The 23609-nt window shown below is 41.6% G+C and overlaps 1 protein-coding gene across 1 annotated transcript in view; it reads left to right on the top strand.

Annotated features, from left to right (window-relative positions):
* The first annotated feature begins 551 nt into the window (after nt 1-551).
* Nucleotides 552-23609, top strand: part of KCTD8 (potassium channel tetramerization domain containing 8) — a 167964-nt gene continuing 144906 nt past the window's right edge. Inside the window, exon 1 of the mRNA XM_054030267.1 lies at nt 552-1556. Within this exon, the coding sequence (XP_053886242.1) occupies nt 683-1556 (874 nt within the window). The 5' untranslated portion in view covers nt 552-682. The remainder of the gene's footprint in view (nt 1557-23609) is intronic.

Below are 23609 nucleotides of genomic sequence, written 5' to 3'. Positions count from 1 at the left end.
CAGTTTGAATTTAATAGCTGTGCAGCTTCTCCTAGCGGCGCACCAGAATAATTTAGGCAGTAGAATGTAGGGGATTGGGATAAAACCTGGCAGGATCTGGTTCTTACCCACTCCTAGTAACGCCCTTCAGGTTGCCCCTTTAAGTGACAGCTGCTTGCAAAGTTCCAGCCACTTCTCCTTGCTGCCGGGGCTTGACGTCAGCGCGGCTTTCCCGAACTGCTGCTGCTGCTGCTGCCTGGGGCTGGGAGTTGCTGCTGCTCAGGCACAGCGGGGAGGCAGCGGCGGGCAGAGGCAGGGCTGTTCATGCTGAGAAGGAGCTGGTCCCGCACACCGCCCCTCGCGCTCCTGCGGACTGCGCGGCACGATAAAGGGGCTGCAGCTGCTGGACACAGCGCCTTGGGAAAGCCCTCCAGCTGGGGCGCAGGGACTGGTACCTTTGGGGGCAGGGAGCGGGGCCCAAGCCTGCGAAGACGCTTCCGAGGGAGGGGAGCACCGAGGGGAGCTCCGGATGGGGCAGTGAGGGGGAGAGGGCGCGCCCCGGGGAAGTTCCCTGCAGCTGGGGCACGGAGCCGAGCGCACACGTGGGCCGAGCCCTCCAGCCGCGCGGAGCCCGCCCGCCTGAGCAGACGCGCGCCGTCCGGGCTAGGGGGGCTTGGAGACGCTCCCTCCGTCCATTGCAGCCATGGCTTTGAAGGACACGGGCGGCGGCAGCAGTAGCATCCTACCCATCAGTGACATGGGGTCCTCCTCCGCCGCGCCGTCCTGCTCGCCCTTCCCCGAGGTGGTGGAGCTGAACGTGGGCGGCCAGGTGTATGTGACCAAGCACTCCACGCTGCTCAGCGTCCCGGACAGCACTCTGGCCAGCATGTTCTCCCCGCGCCGGGGCAGCCAGGCGGCCGCCAGGGAGCTGCCCAGGGACAGCCGGGCGCGCTTCTTCATCGACCGCGACGGCTTCCTCTTCAGGTACGTGCTGGATTATCTGCGGGACAAGCAGCTGGCCCTGCCCGAGCACTTCCCGGAGAAGGAGCGGCTGCTGCGGGAGGCCGAGTACTTCCAGCTGGGGGAGCTGGTCAAGCTGCTCTCCCCCAAGGTCACCAAGCAGGGCTCGCTCAACGACGAGGGCTGCCAGAGCGACCTGGAGGACAGCACCTCGCAGGGCAGCGGCGACCTCCTGCTGCGGGCGGCGGCCGGGGCCGCTCTGGAGAAGCGCTCGGGCTTCCTCACCGTGGGCTACCGGGGCTCGTACACCACGGTGCGGGAGAACCAGGCGGACGCCAAGTTCCGCAGGGTGGCCCGGATTATGGTGTGCGGCAGGATAGCGCTGGCCAAGGAGGTGTTCGGGGAGACGCTCAACGAGAGTCGGGACCCCGACCGGCCCCCGGAGAAATACACCTCCCGCTTCTACCTCAAGTTCACCTACCTGGAGCAGGCGTTTGACCGGCTCTCGGAGGCCGGCTTCCACATGGTGGCTTGTAACTCCACCGGCACCGCCGCCTTCATCAACCAGTACAGGGAAGACAAGATCTGGAGCAGCTACACCGAGTACATCTTCTACAGTAAGTTGCCCACCTGGCAGTAGTCCCCAGGGAGGCAGGCCATGGGCTTGGTGTGTTCATGTGTGGTAGGGCAGGCAGGTGTTTTCCTCCGCCAGGACTCAGCCCGGATTGCAGTGACCAGGAGCAGGGGCCGGTTCCGAGTGAGAGCTTGTGCATGCCTCATTGCAAAACCCTCCCTTATAAAATACTTTGATATTCACACACCCCCCAGGATGGAGGGAGAGACTTGGCAGCATCTATTTAAAGACGTAGAAAAGGGCTAGCTGTCCCCCACCCCCATCAAATCCCACTTACTTTTGCTGCTCCCCACCCAAAGTGCAGTAGAGTCAAAGTAATCCTAACTGAGGTGCCTTTGGGAGAACAGGTTGTGGTCCCTCTGCTTCTAATTTGTTCAGATCAGACGCTTTTCCCTTTCAAAATGTCCATAGGATTGCTGCTTCCTACAGTGCGATTAGTTCAGTCATTCATGAAAACTCATAGCTTTGCAATGCAGGTGTGTGTGTATTTGTACCATATGTAAAAGAGCTTAATCTGGAATTTGTAAGAAATTGATTCTGAATACAGTGCATAGGCACTGGCTAATAGAAGGACTGGTGCTTGTCAGGTGTAATGACTAATGTTAGGAAGCTGGAGAGAGATTCTGAGTGAATCCACAGTATTTCACATGGGTTTTTTTACATCAAAACATAGTTACCGCTAGTCAAAAGCTGTCTAGAGTAACAACCACCGGCCTTGCTTTTATCTCTTTCTCTCTTTAAAGATGTACGTGATTTTGGGAGAGAGCAGTGATGTCTGACTTTGAGGGTTTCACCGTTTTTGTTCAAGTTGGGCTTTGCAAAGATTAAAACAGCAGTGCTGGAAGCAAGGAAGGGTTTTAATATTTTATCGCTACATTTCCTTCCGTTCTCATTAACTGCAAAATAAACAGACTCCATCTGGGCACATTTTCAGTGAAGGATAGAACTGAACCGTGATGAGAGAATCAACTTTCCAAAGGGTATCAAAGAAGAAAACTCCATGGCATGTACACGGTTCCTTAAATAATTCTTTTATAGTGTACTGTGGTATACTTACAGACTTCGGGTCTGTCGAAAATGGCAGATGAAATGTGGACGTTTGTTGTTAGACCGCACACTTTAAATCGCACTATGTAGGATGATGACTAGAGAGCGATTTGGACTAATGAAAACACAGCTGGATAGAAAACACCAAATCATTTGGCGGAGATTTTTCTTTCAAAGACACAAGAAGCCTTAAACCTTTTAATGTGTTGGAGAGTTGAGTTAAAGCATGTGGAAGAGATGATCGTTTTCCATTCAGTGGCTCCTCCTGGGTTTGTGTGCTTTCATGCTTTTTGAGCACAGGAGGAATGTTTTAGTAAAACATCTGCCTGGGAGATTAGGAGGTAGCTAGAACCACTTCTAACTTCTCCCCTAGTAAGACTAAATGAAGTAACCTGTTTTGTGTACAAAACTATAGCTGGGCAGAGTGTTTATCAGAATGGATAGATTTCAACAGCTTGCCATCAGAGGGAAAATTAATTCAATAATGTATACTACACTGTGTTATGTAGATGGTCAGCATCATCATGCTGCTAATTATCTTTCAATAAGATATATAACAGTATGTATTCAACTGATATTTTGAAAATTAATTTCCAAGATCTATCAAATCACACTGCTTTTAACTAAGACGACAAACACTGAGTTTTAGGAAGGCTTTCATTTCACTTTTCTGGATCGACTTTGCAAACTATTTTAATTATTAGTTTCCCCTTCTGTGTGTGTTGTGGGGAGATATGCATAGATATTCCTAAATATCTAATAAATTTCTGATGGTTATTACTAAGACTGTGAAAATATCAAAAGTTCTGTTTTTTCCAGAAATAGCTTTCCAAGTATGTAATTATATATTTGTGTGTGCATATTAATCTAATGATTTTTAAAAGATTAATATTCAATAAACTGCACTGATTTTTATTCAAATCTGAAAAGACAAACAGAAATATTATGGTTCTATTAACTATATTTATTAATCCATATTTTTTTCTTAGAACTTTAAGATCTGTTCTTGTCCACTAAAACATTGCAAAGTTTAAATATTCATGACAAAGGATTTTTAGTTCGGACTGTAACTTTATTTTTAAATATATCAATTATGGTCTTGATTCTGTAAGCCTCATGTGGGTCATGAGAATCTTGCACATGGAGGGTTTACAGGATCAGACCCTATATTACATTAAATGTCCCCTTAGGGTCAAATCCTGTCCCACTGAAGACAAGAGGAGTTTGCCATAGATATCAGTAGGTACCGGATTTGGCCTTTAGTGCCTGATCCAGAATTATTTATTGTCCCCAAACTATTTGTAGGTCTTTGGTTGATTTTCATAATGTTTTGGATTATGCAGTGTGTTGTATGTTACTGTAAAGACCAGTGCTCTGTTTTACATCACTGGGCAAATTAATCCTTGGTGTAACTCCATGGGCTTCAGTGTAATCATACAAGGGATCTCATTGTAATTTTTATTTTGTTTGTATTTTTCCATTTTTTTATTTGTAAAAAGTAGAACATGTGGTTAATTGTTTAAAAATATATTTCAACTTAAAAATTATCCTTCTGTCTGAGGGTTTTGTTTTTTTACCTACTATTGTTAAAAGTAACACCTAAGATTCCCACAGCTGAAAGAAATTGGAAAAAAATAGGGAAAGCATTTTTCACTAGTTTGGTTTATGCATTTGACAGCACTTTATTCAGAATAATTTTATGGTTTCTTTTGTATAATTAGACAGTTTTCCCTAATGGTTGTGTGGGTCTTTCACACAGCAACAGGGGAGAGGATTTTTTTTTGTAAAATCACAGAAACTGGCAGAGGGACAAAGGCATAGTGAACTACCTGCAAGTACTTTTAAATCATTTTTTTTTAAACAAACTATATTTCAGATTGATGGTGTAATTAACACAATTTGTTAAATAGAATAGTCTGATTGGTTACCTTGCTTTAGAAATGTAAAGGCAAGATTGTGGTTGGCCCAGGCACAAGTACATAGTGGGGGAATGGCTATCCCTTGCACCCCTGCCTTTGTGCTACTCACCATGAGTGGAAGGACTACTCAGGGCAAATGTATTTGCTGGTACTAGATTCTCCCACAGGAAGGGGGAAGCTGACAGTGCCATGTCTCATCCTCTCCTTACCCACGAGCCGAGCTGGCTGGGCATAGAAAAGAGTGGATACTGCAAGTCTCTCCAAATATGGCGCTGCAGCCACACTTCCGCTATGCATGCTGGAACATGAGGAGGAATTGGGCCTGCTACAAGGGTGATTTTTCCGGAACTTTCACTGAGGAGGCTGGTAGTAGTCACACTGCACTCATCACAGAGCGGTTCCCTAAAGGTATAAGAGCCCTTCATGTTTTCACAACTAAAGCACTAAAAAGAATTGAACCCTATTCTGTTACAAAGTTTTGTGTTTGTAATTTTTTTTTTGTCCCATATCAGAACGTTAATTTGGTGTTATGCAGGAAAGGAGCCTAATTTTCTGTTACATATTCATGCTTTCATCTTTCTACAACTTAAAAAAATCCTTTTAGCTATCTTATTATTCATGTTAGTCTCAGACTTACCAGGCTCAGTGTTAATAATTGTACTCTAATCATATAATAGTCACAGAGACCTCAGGATTTGTTGACTGTTTATTTGTAGATTGTGGACCTTTAACTGTTTTCTAAGAATGACATGCTATGCGGCGATTAGTAAGATATACTGATCCATTAGATTAGTGAGAAATATACTTCCAAACAGCTTCCTTAGGGTCAGATCCAGCCCTTGGATACATGTACTGATCACCCATAGGGAACTACTGATGTAAGTTTGAAGGCAGAATGTCTCCTTTAGTCTGTACATTGTACTGTTAACTTCATGCTGTCAAACTTAGTTTTGCTTTTCACCATTAATTAAACTTAGTGTAATAGTATACCTCTAACTTTACTAGGTGTTTTGGTTTGAAATGATCAGCTACAATTTTACCATATTCATTTTTTAAAGCTTATTGTAGATCAGATAGATTTATGATTGTGTTTATTTAGTTTAGAGAACACTTATCCATAGTTAGACTGCAACTATCAGCCTAACTTTGATTCAAGAACCAAAATTTGTTTGACACTGCACATGAGGAAGTCATGCAACAGCTTTAACATTTCCTGAAAAGCACACATTCAGTCATTCCTCCTTAGTGTTGTCCAGAACTCTAAGAAATCAGATTGTAGTGCCCGCAGTTGTGTGTAAGCTACTAGGTATGTAATGACTTCTTCATTTACCTATACAATTGCTACATGACCAATATTTAACTTTAAAGTGTGTCTCGGCTCTAAAAAGTGCTCAGTGAATTTGCTTCTTGTATTACTAGTCATGTCTGTTTAGTAATCCAAAATAAATTTACTTTTTAATTCATGTTGGCATTGCAAAACCCATACAGCTACAGGAGAATGAACTGCATTTTCCCTCTGATAACTTTCATGGGGGGATTGTACTCAATGTAACTTCTAAGTATAAAACAGAATTTATCTGTCTCCCCCATGCCCCAGATGACACTAGAGTGACACAGCTTCCCATGTGTATGCATCATTATACATAGTATTAGGGAGAGAGAAAGAAGGGGTCTCCCCGGCTTCTTCTCTGTAGGACACTTCCAAGCTGTCATCCAAAAGTGTTGATTAATTGGCTGGTTGTACATAGTATGTGATCAGTGTTGCCCTACTCCTCCCGTTGCCTCATCTCATAGGGTGCATCACTCACTGCAGGTCTGGCTCCTCCTGGTTGCTCTGGGGATTAGCTCTTGAGGTCAGTACCCCCCCTTCATGGTTTGTAGGTCATCATCCTGTCTCTTCCTCTGGTTTGCATCCCCTCTGTCAGTTCCAGGAACCACAGTGTCCTCTTTGCGACTCAGGCCTCCGGCTAGGTCATTCAGCGTTCCTCCTTTCTGGGGGTAACACAGTTCCTTCATCCTAGCAGTCCTAGGCAGTCTTCTTTTTCACTGCCCCACAGTATCACTCCCTCAGTGGCTGGCAGGGGAGCCCAGGCCCACCCTCTACTGCAGGTTCTAGCCCAGGGACCCTCAACTCAACAGTCCTGGGCTTTCCCCTACCAGCCCTCACTGATACTTCTCTGGACAGCTTCTTGCTACACCTGGTTCCCGTGCTTGCTCTCTCTGGTTATACCAGCTCCTAACCCTCCTCTCAGGGAGTGGCTGCTTACTGCCACCTTTCCTAGTAGCCCCCAGCTGTTTCCAGCTACCTGGCTTTATACAGGCCCCACCTGTTCCTGCACAGCTGAGCCTGCTCTCAATTAGTTCCATGCTCCCCGGCTCCTCCTCCAGGTGCAGCCCGTGGAGTTAATTGGCCTGCCTGGCCATCATAAAAACTCTTCCAGTGCTGTGAACACCCCATCACACCCCACAAAAGTGTTTTTCATATTGAAAGGGGGGAGGGATGGCTCAGTGGTTTGACCATTGGCCTGCTAAACCCAGGGTTGTGAGTTCAATCCTTGAGGGGGCCACTTAGGGATCTGGGGAAAAAAATCAGTACTTGGTCCTGCTAGTGAAGGAAGGGGCTGGACTCTCTTACCTTTCGAGGTCCCTTCCAGTTCTATGAGATAGGTATATCTCTATTACAAAAGAGTAGGCCAAAGTTAGTTCTTTACTTGAAATGATTGCAGGCAGCTCACTATTGAGATCCTGGTTGGTCACTTTTCAGATAAAGCGTACAACTTACATTTTGAGCTGTCTGACTTCCTTGTTTTTCTTGGTGCTGTTGTGTAATATGGGATTGCCTCCACATGCTCTTACTGTACCTTCTTCTGGAAAATCTAATTGGTCTTAATGGATTTCACATTTAACATCTGCGACTCAGTCTGAATTATGGGTGTTGAGAGCATGGTGCTCAGCTGGAAGCTGTCTCTTCTGAGTTGACATGTTTATTATAATAAAGATCCAGTAATGCCTTGTGAAAAACTTGGAATTTTTTTCTGTTTAGACATTTTTGTTTCACATATAACATTTTCTGCTTTCCCATTTTCATTTGTAACTAGTGATACTTGCATGGATTTATGTTGCTTATTTTCCACCTGAAGTCATACCCCTCTGTGAGATCACTATGGTTTCTGTAGAAATTGTCACAAACAAGTGATAATGACTTCATAATCAGCAGGGAATAACCAGCAGGAAGAGATGAACTTTTAGGAACCAAATACTGGTTTTTATTAAAATAGTCCTTTTTGTTTTCATAATGAAAAAAAGAGAAGAAAAAACAGTAAGTGACATTTTAGAAAGTGGAAAAATGCACGTTGATAAAATATTATGTGAGGTGTCAGCTTCTCTTAAAGTGCCAAATCCACAGCTCAGTTCCTAGCATGTATGCCTGGGGTGGGTGGGTCAACAGAAATCTCCAGGGCCCTCTCCAGGTCACAGAGTGATAGCAGAGCCATTCAGTGGAGATTTCTCTAATCAAGAGAAAAGGCTAAAGTAGCCTCTATGGGCTCTTATGTGGCATCATTTTGGGAGAGAAGACCGGTAGATCCACATAGATGTAGATATTTTGAATCTACCCTCCCACCATCAGGTAATAAATTAGTACTACCACCAACTCCCTCATCAATGTTTGCCTGCATCTAAAACCGACCATACAGCCTGAAAACAATTCAAAATTTCTGATCGTGTCAGGATCTAGGCTTGTTGGTTCTCTAAGACAGTTGCACAGGACCATAGCCAATTTGATCAGTCTCTTAGCTTTTAGAAAACCAAAGCAAAGCAATTATTGAATATCCTGCCTTGCAGTGGTGACAGCTCACACCTTGATTCAGTCTAAAAATAAATAAATTATGCATATTCTATCTCTTGTCATTCTTCCCAAGCATAAGTCTCTGAATGCAAAGAGATGATCAAACTGTGCACCAGTAAAGTGCTATTATGGGGAAATTATTTCTTTTTCTGCCACTTTAAACAAACTAAAATCTTATCAAGTCCAGCATTCTGGGACATTAATTTCACTTGTTAGTCAAATAAGACATAGATTTGGTCTATGTATTGATTTCAAGCCATGCAAGAATAAATAATATTCGTATGTATTTTTAAAGTATGTTTGCTTTTATATTTGATTAATTTATTATAAAATCTGAGCTTCTCTACAAATGGTATAATATCATTGTTGCAATTACTTTAATAAAAGCAAGCAAGACCCATGAGCTGATTTTTTTTTTTTTTTTTTAACAGGATGTTGGTAAGGCCTAGCTTTGATACCTTCCACAATAAAATCATATTTAAAAATCGGGTATGGTGACCTGCTAGGTTGGAGGGGAATGGAGCTGTTGCGAGTCTAATCTCTGATTTTTATTTTTTAAAATGACTGGGAAAACCTCCTTTATTTGCATACTGTAGGCTAAGAAAGGTATTAGATGACCAATATGTATGTTAAGTTATTTTTATCTGTGGTACTGGAAGCTATGGGCACACTGGTTTTGATGCCATTCCAGAAATGTACTGTCTGTGGATGACTCTACTACTGGGAATAAAGCTAGAATGTCGGAGAAGCTGCCTTTGCTGGATTTGTAACATTTGCCGGATCTGTAACATCATCTTGTAGAACTGCTTCTTGATGTCAGATCACTTCAGTGTGTTTGTAAGGATTTATTTATCGTGATACTTTCAGGGAAATTTTTACTTAGAGGAGTGTGCAAACCATATTATTTTTATTGAAAACATGAACTTCTACTGCTCAGACATTGAGAGATTACTATAAACAAAAGTTTTTGATTCAGCCACATGATTTTAAATGGTCTTTAGAAAAAGAGGTTACTATAACAAACTTTTACTATACGTTAGTTATCTCTGTACCTGCAGGATAGCTGCTGTTCTACTACTCAGGGCCGGCTCTAGGCACCAACAAACCAAGCATGTGCTTGGAGGGGCACATTTTCAAGGGTGGCATTCTGGCCGTCTTTTTGTTTAGGGCGGCAAAAGCCTAGAGCTGGCCCTAGCCCTGGGTTGTCAATTTTAGTTGGATGTATTCCTGGAGGTTTCATCACATGACATAATCTTTAATTAATGATTAATCTTTAATTCCTGGAAACTCCAGAACAATCCTGGAGGGTTGGCAACAGTAGGGCCAGTGGAGGAGTACATTGCATTTCAACCTTTAAAAAGTTATAAGGCAGTCTGTTAGCTTGAATGAACCAAAAGTATCACAATGTGTTTCTGGAAAAGTGTTTGATTGTAGTTTGATTAAAAAAAAAAATGTGTATGCTTCTTGAGGAAAAAGTAATTTGCTCTCTTGTTAAAATTCATATGCTGGTTGAACAGAAAAAACTCGTGTCCAAACCGAAGCAGTCATAACTAGCACAGGGTTAACATGCTTATTTGCATATTGTGTGTACTTGACTGCTGTGTGTTTTTTTTTTTTTTTAATTTTAATCATCTAAATATCACTGTCCTTTTTAGGTTTTCCATCCTATATAATCATTAAGGATTATAGAATTAATTTACTCATGTATTTTTTTCCTTAACCTAAATGAGTCTACTCCACTAAGTAGGATCTAACAATGGGTGAAATTCAGTCCTATGTAAATAACCAGCAAAGGCATATGCAACACTTAAGGCCTCAAAATAGGACTTCATTAAGATTTCAATGGTGTATAGTCTGTGTCAGTTCTCCCTGCAAGGGGAAATTTTAACGTTCATGAGTGAGCGTTTGCATGATAGAATCCAATGTCTGTTACTTAATTGGTATTCTTGGTTGGATTTCAGTAATTCTGGAAAAGAGGAAGGTTCAGTTTCTTAATTGTTTTTAATATATAGCCATACCAGCCAGGGGCCAAACAGTGATAATTTGTTATTTTTATGTTGTTTGTAGTAACTATGTCAATTTAATTGTTTTTAACTAATATATGGGAACTAATGAATAAGGTCTGTTTCATAAATAGGGACAGACCTTGTTATCAATAATCATTTCTATCAAATGAAACTCCTCCTATTCTATCTTCAAAGCATTATAAGTATCTGATTATCCAGATGTCTGTAAAACTGTTTGAGGGCTGCATAACTGGAGATGGAAGAAAAAAGTTTGTGTGTGTGTCTCTACAATTCATACTGTGCCAATGTGATGACTTACTACTTATGACTGGAGCTGTTCAAAACTGAGTTTTTTTTCCACAGAATTTTGTTTAAAAACAAAAAAATAGCAAAACCACATAAACAAAAGCTTTTTGCTTTGAAAAATGTTGGAATTTGAATATTTTTTTGGCCATCTGTACTTATGACGCTTCACTTATGAGGGGAGTCAGTATGGGATAACGATAGATAATTTATCTATCCTAGAAGTTAAAGATGGGAAAGATGTATTGGGTCATATAGAACATCTTTTTGAAAACACAAGCTAGTGCCCTATTATACTAGGGTTTTGTTCAATCTAGTTTTTCAATCTACCGTTCCACCACTTCTTATGGGAGACTGATCCATCCTAGTAGATTTTATGGACAGTATTTTTTTTCCTGAAGGTTACTTTAATTTTGTCCATTTTTTTTTTTTTTTTAAATTTCATTATTCTACTTTGGGTGGTGAGAGTAAATCAAGCTGGTGGGAGCAAACACAAGAAGTAGCCTCAGTAGATACTGCAGTATCAGCTGGGGAAGGAGATAGGGTCCAACCTAGGCCCCATCTCCAGGGGATGACCACCACCTTCTCTAACATGAGACTTGCAGACCAACCCATTGTTGACTCTGCTGCTATGTTGTATCCCTTCCCATCTTCTTTGTCTTGTCTATTTAGAGTGTAAGCTCTTTGGGGAAGGCACTGTCTATTTCCCTGTATGCCTAGCACAATGGGATCATATTGTCAGCTGGCCCATTGGTACTATTGTTATACTTATATTAAAAAATAATAATATTCCTGGTTATATTCTTTGTATTTGTATTCATTTAAATAATTACTCATCATACTTGGTATTTACACCCTTCTAATATTTCTCTCCCTCCCTACTAGCAATTTGTTAGACTAGACATGCGTATTTAATTCTTTTAATGTCCTCATACTTCAGAAGCCTCAACCTCTGACCATTTTCATTCTTTCCTGAAATTTCTTCAGTTTTTCCAATGTCTCTATGGAAAATAACTAAATGCAATATTCTACGTGCGGCTGCTCCAGGACTAGAGAGGGAGGTACTGTTATGTCCTTGTTCTGTCCCATGGCACCACTGTGTACACAGCTGTAATTGCATCGGGCTTTTCTGCTGTCACACTGTAAACTTCTTCTGTCTAATCTGCTGTCCATTATCTTTCCTAGCTCACTTTCAGCATTACTGCTTTCCAGGTTCCTCCCTACTATTGTGTATAGTATTTTTTAGGGCTGTCAATTAATTGCAGTTAATGCTTGCGATTATCTCAAAACAAATTAACTAGACTAAAAAAAATTGTCATGATTAATCCGTTTTAATTGCACTGTTAATAATAGAATACCAATTTAAATTTATTATAAATATTCTTGGATGTTTTTCTACATTTTCAAATATATTGACTTCAATTACAACACAGAATACAACATGTACAGTGCTCACTTTATATATTTCACATATTTGCACTGTAAAAAAGATAAAAGAAATAGTATTTTTCAGTTCACCTCATAAGTACTGTAGTGCAATCTTACAAATGTAGAATTTTTTTTTTTTAGTAACTGCACTAAAAAACAAAACATTGTAGGCTCTAAAGTTTTACAAGTTGAAGCATGAAGGGGCATACAAATGTTTAGCATATCTGGCACATAAATACCTTGCTACGCCGACTCCAACAGTGCCATATTTTCACTTTCACGTGACATTGTAAATAAGAAGCGGGCAGCATTGTCTCCAGTAAATGTAAACAAACTTGTTTGTCTTAGCAAATGGCTGAACAAGAAGTAGGACTGAGTGGACTTTTAGGTTCCAAAATTTTGTTTTTGAGTGCAGTTATGTAAAAAACCCAAAACTCCATATTGGTAAGTTGTACTTTCATGATAAAGAGATTGCACTATAGTACTTGTATAAGGTGAACTGAGAAAATCCTATTTCTTTTATTTTTTAATAGTGCAAATATTTGTAATTAAAATATAAAGTAAGCACTGTATATTTTGTATTGTGTTGTAATTGAAATCAATATTTGAAAATGTAGAAAAACGTAAAATATTTATAAATTTTTAAATTGGTATTTTATTATTGTGTAACAGTGCAATTAAAACTGTAATTAATCACAACTGTTTTTAAATCTTGCGATTAATTAAATTTTTTTAATCGTTTGACAGCCTTAATTTTTTCATATTCTTTTCCTCAGATACATGGGGCTTTTAAATCATTATTATATTTTTGCAAGTTGAATCTCATTTTGAGCTCAGTTCTGCTACCCTCCTGTTGAGTAGTACCCTACACCACGAGTTGTCCCATTGTTCATATAAAATGACTTTTCAGTGGTGACAAGTTTCAGTGTGAATTATAATTGGTGATAAACCTCAACCTTCTTTAGGATTCTTATTGCAACATAATTTATGATGTCATGGTACCTTGTTTTTTTTTTTTTTTAATCTGGCCCACAAATCTTCTTAAGTATGGAGTTGCTGATCAGGATTATTCCTGCTTCTGTTTTCTAAAAACTTTCTTCCAGAGCTTGGCTCAGTCTGATAGTTGGTAGCTGAGCTTCCTGGGTCTCTTCTTACTGTTGGCGGTGTACTTGTTTCACTGCTGCTGTTTCTAAAGTTTCTGATCTTGCTTGCTATCATATTGCCTCATCATTCCTCATTTCCCATTTGTATCCGCTCTGTGGTTTTAATTTGTGACATCTCTCTTGTGGATTGTTTTCTTTTGGCTAAATCTGTAGTTCACAGATAAGTATAGCTCATCCATAAATATAGCTTATTAATTGCCTCCTCTGCTACTCATAATATCTGAGTGTGCCCATTCAGAGTAAAACTCTGTTTGCTCTCTCTGTTGATGGCTTTGGAGCTGATCCTGTGAAATACTCAATACCTCTAGCATTGTGTTCAGTACCCTCAGCTTTTATTCACTTCAAAGGAGGACTGGGCCGTTACTGGCTATTCTCCCATAGACTAGCAGGTGTGGTGAAGATGCTCTGTGCCGATGGGAGAGAATTCTCCAGTTGGCACATAAAAAACGATGCCTATGAGCAGCATAAGCTCTCCTGCCAACATAGCGCTGTGCACACTAGCACTTATGTCGGTGTAACTTACGTTGCTCAGGGGGGTGGAATATTCACATCCCTGTGCGACATAAGTTTTGCCAACATAGGCGGTAGAGTATACGTAGCCTTAGGGAAGCATGTAAATCCCTTCCTGTGATGGGGTGTATAAACCCCACCCTGCCAGTTACTAAGGGGACTACAGCTAATTGGTGGACTATCAAGAGCTGGGATAAAAGCCTGCAGACCAAGCAGAATGGGCTGCTGTCAGGGAGTCTGAGGCCATGTCTACATTAGAGCTAGTAATGTAGCATAGATGCTTCCTGGAGTGACAAAGGAGGTTTTCCTATCAATGTAGGTAATGCACCCCCTTCCCTAGCAGCGGTAGCTAGGTTGATGTAAGAATTCTTTCAATCTGCACCTACTCTGGGGGTTAGGTTGACTTAACTGCAGTGCTTGGGGGTGTGTGAATTTTTCACACCCTTGACCACTATAGCTATGTCAACCTAAGTTTGAAGCACAGAGCAGGGCTGAGGGAGGACTTTGCGTCACTCTCAAACTGGCAGAAAGTGGCACAAAGTGCTGATATCCTCGGGGAGAAAGCATTGTAAAGAGTTGCTCTCTGAAAGGGGCCTGGAGGCAGATGAAGGCAGAAAGTGGACCAGGGACTCAGCAGTGAATCTGAGGAAGCAGACCTTAGCTGCTGAATATAGGGTCCTTAGATTGGAACACAGAGTAGAGGGATGGCCTGGGTTCTTTTTCTGACCCCAAGGAAGGGGATGTAAAAGCCTCTGCATACAAAGGGAGACAGACTTTTGAGCCCAGGGTGGGACTGAAAGCCTGGGATTAGATAATTAGACTTGTTTTATTGGACTTATTACCCTGGAAGAGGCAGGACTATAAATGGCCTCGTTGGAGGGCTGAATTGTGAGAAGAGGTAAGCCTGTTGTTATCAGGGGTGACATTATAATATTGAATTTAGAATGAAATGTTTTTGGTTGCTCTTCCTTATGCAACAGTCTATCAAAATTATGAACACTTGTATAGCAACCTCTCTTCTCATGGGCGATGGCTCCACAGATGTGATAATGATAAAATTGAACTCTATGATAATTAAATTACTGTTTCAAGATTGCACTTTACAGGCTGTCTTGCTAGCCAAAGGAGTTACATAGTTCCCATTGGTCTTAGTTTCATTTTCAGGTGGGAAAAGAACTTTCCCTAATCTTTCCTGGCACCATTTATATTCTGTTTTAAAATATCTAAAACTGAAATTAAAGCCCTGTTTTGCATTTGTGGTTTTGACAACCTTATTATCTTTCCTGGTAACTTTCTGAAAACTGCTTGAGCATGAACTGAGTTTCTACATGCTCACCTCTCCTATTAAAAATAAATATTTAAATTAAGTAGTTTGAATAAGTTTACTCTTGTTGGGTCTACTAATTTATATACATTCAGTGATTTTTCAAAGAATGAAACTGATACTACAATTATAGTGGCAATTACCAATTGACTTTTTGCAGACCATATCAATGAAAAAAGAGAACAGGGTCAGAGAACAACAACTGCTATTTTAAAAGCACCTTGTAGGACAGTAAAATGCATGCAGGGAAAGTGCCGATTTTGACACTATTTTTAATCAATATTGGGGGGGGGGAAATGCTGATTACTGCACAACTGTTCTACTCTGCATATTCTGTTTCTTAGTAAACAGCTGAATTCTGACACTTTTTTCCTGAAACACAAGCAGCTTTAGTTCTCTTGATACTGGCAAAGTAAGTTGAATCGCAAGCTAGAAGTTGTGATTCTAGGGTGGGAGGGGAGATGATGGATAAAAATCTATGTTCTAAGTAGCGTTGCCAACTTTCTAATCGCACAAACCCGAACACCCTTGCCCTGCCTCCTGCCCTGCCTCTTCCCCGAGGACATGCCCCTTCCCCGCCCCTTCTCTGAGGCCCCCCCGCTCACTCCATCTCCCCCCCCCTTCTGTTGCTCACTCTTCCCCACCCTCATTCATTTTCACCGGGCTGGGACAGAGGGTTGGGGTGCAGGAGGGGGCTCAGGGCTGTGGCAGGGGGTTGGGGTGCAAGCTCTGGGATGATGGAGTTTGGGTGGGGGAGGGCTCAGGTGCAGGGGGTTGGGATGTGGGAGGGGGTGAGGGGTGTTGGCTCTGGCTGGGCGGCGCTTACCTTGGGTGACTCCTGGAAGCGGCCGGCAAGTCCAGCTCCGGGGTGGTTCCCGGCCAATGGGAGCTGCAGAGTTGGCGCTCGGGATGGGGCACAGGGGCAGCGTGTGGAACCAGGACATGCTGGCCAGTTTCAGGAGCCGCACGGAGCCAGGACAGGTAGGGAGCCTGCCTTAGCCCTGCTGCGTTGCCGACCAGACGTTTGCCTTATTAAAATCTCCCGGATTACTTTTAATAGTTACCAGGAGATTGAGGCCAATTCTGGTAGACTCCCAGCCAATCCGGTGTGTTGGCAACCCTAGTTCTAAGTCTATGGAAAGAGACAAGAATGGGCACAAAGGGAAGAGTAGCCTAATCCTGCTTCTCAGGATTGCTTTTTAGCTCATAAAAAACAATGGTAGTGTCAACAGCAGTAGAAATAATAACCTAGCTGCCTGGAAAGCCAGATTGTAAAAGTAAATTTTGCACACACCAGACTTTTGTGTGCAAGTTATATGCACACAATATATATATTTCTGTGGTTTTCAAATTCTGGACTTCAGTGACTACCAAGAGAAAATTAACCTACAAGATAGTCACACCACTTCTGTCTTTCTGAATCTGATCACTATTTATGTTTATACATGGCTTCAATCCTGTGTACATGTACCAAATTAAGAGTGTGAAAACTTGAATGAATATTGTTTCCTTTTTTCTAGTCTATAAACTTTGTGCTGTAGTTTTGTATATTAAATGGGGAAAAAAGTATGAAAAAAACACATTTTTTTTCTGTCGTTTTTGGACCAGTAGAGATATCTGGTATCTAAACAGTCCAAATCTGTAGCTAGGATGTTTTTCAATAAAAACAAGTCCAATACTAAATTTTCTTTAACAAAAACCTATTATTCTTGTAAATATGGAAAACAAAAATTGGGAGGAGGTGTTGGCATGTCTCTTCTCTTTTCCCATTCTGAGCAGTTTATATTCTTTTGCTGTTTCTACCTGCTGTGTGTCTCTGCCTCTTAATTCTGTGACACTGTGTCAGAGAACTTGCAGTAAGATAAAGCAGAGTGCTGTGATTGCAGGAGTAAAAGTGTTGTGAACCTAGTACTAACGTTGAAACGTATTTTAACTAGAACAAGGAGTCCTTGTAGCATCTTAGAGACTAACAAATTTATTTAGGCATAAGCTTTTGTAGGCTATAAGCCACTTCATCCGTGGATCTACATGGCTACCCCTCTGAAACTTATTTTAACTAGAGAGTTTTAAGCGTTCCCCTATGTGCCCATTCTTATATAGAATTATTCTAAATTGAGCCAATCAGATGCATGTAGAAAATCTTCTTTTAATTAACAAGAAACCTTTCTGAACATCTCTGATACATTGACAAGGGAAGCCGCAAAATTTGGTTTGGAGAGGGCATTTTTGAGTACCGCTCTTCATCTGAGCATTTGTGCAATCAGGTAGACAGAAGTGCAAATACTTAGCTGTGCTTTCCCAGTTCAATTGCCCTGGGAGAAATATCTGGAGTGTCTGCTGGGGCGTGCTTCATCAACAGAATTATTAACTAAATCTGATTGCAGAATCTCTGTTGTGGGTAGTATGTAAATCAGAAAGAATTTGCCTTCATTTTCAGATTCCAGACTCTGCTTGCAGGACTTAATCCTGAGTGAGTTCATATATTAAAGTAGTGACCAATGGCACAGTGAGGAAGTTAATTTGAGTATGTTTAAACGTGAGAGTGCAAGAAAAGTTGAGATTTTATTTATACATTTAAACAACGTTTAGAAGCAAGTGAGACACAAAGATGCAACATTTTTGCTGTTACTGAATTTGGTCTCTTTGAAAATAGCATAGTGTTTGTGGTTGCTGTTTGCTCAGATTTTGTGCAGAAATTCATCAGGCAGAACTAAAATGAATAGACTAAAGATGTAATGTGTTGAAAAGAGCAGTGTTTGGTCAGATAATGTTTGAGTTTATCTGAGGTTTCTTGGGGATAATTATTAATTAGACAATTTTGAGTGGTGGTGTGATTACATAAGACTTACCGTATATTTGATAATACAGGAACAGATTTTCAAAAGTCCCTAAGTGACTTCGAAGCCTGTCCTATTAAATCACTTAGGCATTTTACCCATAATCTTGAGAGAACCTAATTATTTAGCCATCAATTTTAGTCAATCCTCAGCCCAGCCTCCAATACCCATGTTTACATTCCTAACTACCTTTAAAGCACCTGCATTTGAGATAATTAAGCATCAAAATTGGTAGAATTATGCTCATAAATAATAGCATCTACAACTTCACTCTCCTCTTCCTTTGACTCTTCTGTCCCTCTCTCCCAGTGCAAGTCGCCTTGCCAACCCCAAGTCACCTTGCCAACCCTAAGCTCATCCCCTTCATCTGCTTCCTCCACACCAGGTCTCACACTATTGAGTATCTCACGTAACATTCCTGTGACCAGCCTAACTTCTTCTACTCCAAATTCACTCGCTGCTTCTTCAGTTCTGCCATCTTCCTCGCTAAACAACTCTGTCTCCAATGTCATTGAATCTCACACCTGCAATCCCAACTGCCTTTGACTCATTTCTCTAACCATCGCCGCCTCCTGCCTCTGTTGCTTCCTCCATGTAGGATCTTACCTATCTCTTCCAAGAGAAAACTGACAAAGTATATGACCTGTCTCATCCCCTCAGCTTGGCTTCTCTTCCCTGCAACTCTCATCTCCCCTATCAAAGATGCAGATATTTCTCATCAGCTTTCCTCCTTTAACCACTCCATTTCACCTAGTGACCCCCTCCCATCTCTTGATTTCCCTTGGGCCCACGTTCAGCCCCTCCCTTACCCTTCTCCTTAACCTCCTACTCTCCTCTGGCTCTTTCTCTTCACAATACAAGTATGCTTTAGTCTCTTCCATCTTAAAAAAACCCCGTTGTTGGCCCCAAATCCCTTTTTCCTTTAATCTCTAAGTTTATCACATATGCTGTTTACAGTCCTTTTCTGGAGTTCCTCTCTTCTAGTTCCATTGTAGTCCCTCTCCAATCTGGCTTCTGCCCCTTGTACTCCACTGAAATTGCTCTTGCCAAAATCTCCAGTGATCTCTTCCTGGCCAAAGCTCAGAACCACTACTCCTTCTTCATTCTCAGCGATCTGTCTGCTGCCTACCACACCAACTAACATGCTCTTGTTGAAATCTTGTCCTCCCTCTGCTTCTGTGACCCTGTCCTCTCCTGGTTCTTCTACTACCTCTCTAATCACTCCTTCTACTCTTCAGCTTAAGCTCGACATGGCTAATACTGACCTCTGAATCTCTTCCCCGCCCCCCCGCAGGGCTCCCTGCTACTTCTTTCTTAATCACTATAGACAATACCACCATCCTGCCTGTTACTCACCCCAGGGTGTCATCTGTTACTCTGATGTCTCTCTAGGTCCTCACATCCAGGCCATGTCTAAATCTTGTCAATTCTCTCAGCAAAACATCTCTAAGGTACCTTTTTTTTTGCGTCGTTGTAGACAAGCGGACTCACCCCTGCGGCACCGCCTGCTGGTGACTCTGGGAATTAGCTCGTTCCAGCTCTGGAGTGCCCTCTGCAGGCTGGTGATTCGCCTATCCTCTGGCCTCCGTGTCCCTCCCGGACCCCGGTGCCCTTGTACCTGGGGTGCTACCCCCTAGCAGTAAACCTTCAGTGTTAGGGTCTCCCCTCCCTGGGGAACCCCCACCCACTATTCCCACCTCACGTCAGTATAAGGCTACTGCCAGTCATCGTCTAGCCCCATGCCCTGGGGCAGACTGCAGTATCCGCCTACTCATCACTGGCAAGGTTGGGTTTGGACCTGCTACCTTGGCCTACCCCTGGGCTGCCCTCTGCAACCCCCAGTACCTTTTAGCCCAATGCTAGGCTGCAGCCTGGGGCTTTCCAGGCTGGAGCTCCCCAGCTCCTCTGCCTTTCCCCAGCCCTGCTCCACTCAGGTACCCTGTCTCTAGCTTCCTGCAGCCAGGCCCTTCTCTCTCTGAATGCAGAGAGAGACTTCTTCTGGGCCTCTGGCTCACAGCCTTTTATAGGACCAGCTGGGCCTGATTGGGGCATAGCCCAACTGTGGCTACTTCCCCAATCAGCGTAGCTGCTTTTCACTGCCACAGCCCTCTCCCTGGCTGTTTTAAGCCCTTCAGGGGAAGAACGGGGAACCACCCCGCTACAGTCATCTACATAGCTAAAAATCTCACCCAGGATCTCATCACATGTCTCAATTGCAGCAACATCTGTATCCATTCATGTTGCTGTTGCAAAGATCATTTCCCTACACTGTTGCTTTGATAATCTTTGCAACCAACCACTAGGGTCACCCTTCTCTATCACATCAAATGTAAGATGCTTGTTTTCACTTTCAAGGCCTTTCATTGCCTGTCTGCACCCTATCCATCATTCACAATCAAGCTGTTGACTCGGGTCTCCCATCAGCCCATCACAGCAGCCTACATCACCTGCTTTTTAAAGTTTCAAACAAGGACCTTCATACTTTCTCTCATGCTGTCCCGCATAGTTGGTTGGAGGACTCATACACATCTGCAAAACTAATCCATTATGTTCCTCAAAAATCTTCTTTTCTGTGATACCTACAAAAACCTTGATAGTGGTTAGGCTGCTGGTGTGCTGAGATCACTGCCTATCATGCTAACCAATAATGTGTTGTTTCCTTGTACTCCACCATCAGTTGGTTTGTATCCACTTGTCTCTTGTCTTACCCTTGTTCCCTTCCCCAAGGGCCTTAACAAATTGTGTTTGTGGTCTGTGTCCGTACAGCACCTTGTGTGGTGGTGCCTTGGTCCACTCACTACTAAGGGTCCTATGCACTCTGGTAACACAACTTATAATGTGACCACATTTAATTGTGTGAGTTCAATTTCCCCCCTCCAATTAGTGGAAGCTAGGCTGAATCCTGGCTATAAATCCACTATAAAGCAGACCCAGATAACATTCAGGTAGCATATTAATAAAATGCTATTGGCATAAATATGATAAATAAAACCTACTAAATCTATGAGAGTACATTCCTGGTGCACCATTTTTTTAGAATCAACTTTATTGTTTTCCTGCTTTGGTGAATGCAACATCTTACAGAAGAAATAGTGAAACTGCTGATCACTGCCAGAACTGTATTTGGTACCATTTGCTAATTTAAGGAGAGAGGCCAAGGACTGACCTTTTATAGGTAGTCCATTTGTGCCCGGATAGATGGTTATTGGTAGGGATGTATGGGAAAGATTAAATTGTTCGTGAATCTAAACAGTTTCTATGAATATAAGCAGATAACTTAGATCCCATACTCCAAAGACTTCCATGCATTCTTAACCATATGCATAATGAAGAGTGCTACTGACTTCAGTGCACAAAATCAAACATATGCAAACGTCTTTCCAGGATTAGGGTCTTAAATCCCAAGGGTTGTTAAGCTGGCATTTTTCATGAGCAGTACAATTTCATGAACATTTAAAAAATATAATATAGGAATAGTTCCTTGGATTTTTAAAAAAAATTAATTCAGTACTTCAGTTTATTCACTTTTTAAACTGGAAAGCAGGAAAATAAAAGTTCTTGCTTGTAGGTAAGGAAAGAGGTTTATACAACTCCCCCAGCTGAATAAACTGAATGACACACTGTTCCTACATCCCAGATCCTGCTATTAAAGATCTGAAATGAACTTAAATCCAGCTACAAGATATGGAGTAGAGTAGAAAATCTGAAGATGTCTTGCTCTTGGCATATGGTAACCTGGAAAACTCATTTTGTAAATTAAATGATTTGGAGTACTTTCAGACGTGAGTGAAAAGTAGTAACTCTGCAATTGTTAGTACTGTGGATGATATGCAGCTATGGATAAATGAATCTTTATTGTGGTTAAAATGCATAGAGTGGTTTGCAAGACCTTTGTAAAACTGCTTGATTTCTCTTATTGCAAAAGTCTCAAATCTTCTGCAGTTTGACAGGATTTGCTATCATTTTGCTCTTTTTAATGTATTTAAAAAAATAGGGTTTTTTTAGTGACAAAACTACTAACAAATTGTTCTTACTGTTCTTTATGACCCAAAGCCAATATCTTAATAAATAAGAATGTAAAGTTAGGCTTCTAAATCTATAATTAGGTCCCCCAAAAGTGGACAATTTTCAAAAGGCTAAGTGGAGTTCAGTGAGAACTTTCAAGTGCTCAGCACTTTTGAATAGTAGGCACTAAGTGTTGATTTAGAAGTCCATGCTGAGGGTGCTATTTTTGGAAAAGTTGGCTCTAGTGAGTAGCCAATACTTACTATCTTCACTCTTGGCTAGAAACTTCACCTGTTAATTTTGAAGGTTTTAACAATAAAGAAATTATGGCATTTTTACTGACATTCCCACTGTTTTTTAGCAGTGATTAGATCTCATTCTGTAAATCACTTATGGTAATTTAATTGGTCAACATCAGTGGAATTACTGTGCAAGTACAGTGCTGATAAAAGTGATCAACCACAAAGTTATCTTTCCAATGGAATTGCCATAATGTTACTGCAAAGTGCCAAGTAGTATTTGATTATAACTCGGTAAGTGAAACGTATTAAATGTTGCACCTTGTAACCCTATAAAAATTACTGCTTTTGAGCTAGTTAATGGATTTACAAGTTACTTATGTGTGTAAGTGGTTTTACTGAGCATTTGTCTTTTGAAAACACTTCACTTCCCAATGAAGAAAGAGTAAACTGTTTCAGATAAAAATAACAGGACTAAACCTTATTTAAAACTCTGATTTGAATATTTCCTAAAGTTTAAAAAGTTAACTTTTAATTGTTATGCTTTGCTGCTTTTCCTACTTACAGCTAACACTGAAACAGAAATGTTATTGAAATAAAGAAACTTCAAGAGAAGGTCGTGCAAGACTTCTAGTTCAATTTCTTAACCATAGAGTTTTGGATAAGCTTCAGCTATTTATTGGGAAGGAGCTTTCAAACTCTGAAATTAACTCATTGGATAGGAACATGGGAACTGCCACATTGCAACAGACAGTATCATTTATGTGATAGCAGCCACTGCCAGCTGCTTAACTGTAAAGCTCCTATCATGCAGCTAAATGTAAAAGAAACAGTAATGATATACTAGGGTTAAGGAAAAGGGAGAGGGCAGCTTCTTTCTGAACCCACATGATCAATTCATATTATTTGCTACTTGTTTTATAGTATCCTGGTTGAATCTGGGAACAGCACATGCATACTAAAGGCCTGATCCAAAGCTCATAGATTCATAGAATATCAGGGTTGGAAGGGACCTCAGGAGGTCATCTAGTCCAACCCCCTGCTCAAAGCAGGACCAATTCCCAACTAAATCATCCCAGCCAGGGCTTTGTCAAGCCTGACCTTAAAAACCTCTAAGGAAGGAGATTCCACCACCTCTCTAGGTAACCCATTCCAGTGCTTCACCACCCTCCTAGTGAAAAAGTTTTTCCTAATATCCAACCTAAACCTTCCCCACTGCAACTTGAGACCATTACTCCTTGTTCTGTCATCTGTTACCACTGAGAACAGTCTAGCTCCATCCTCTTTGGAACCCCCTTTCAGGTAGTTGAAAGCAGCTATCAAATCCTCCCTCATTCTTCTCTTCTGCAGACTAAATAATCCCAGTTCCCTCAGCCTCTCCTCATAAATCATGTGCTCCAGTCCCCTA

Source organism: Malaclemys terrapin, chromosome 5 (genome assembly GCF_027887155.1).
Source record: "Malaclemys terrapin pileata isolate rMalTer1 chromosome 5, rMalTer1.hap1, whole genome shotgun sequence".
Classification (NCBI taxonomy): Eukaryota; Metazoa; Chordata; order Testudines; family Emydidae; genus Malaclemys; species Malaclemys terrapin.
The sequence above is the reverse complement of the archived record's forward strand: the minus strand, read 5'-3'. Positions and strand labels throughout refer to the sequence as shown.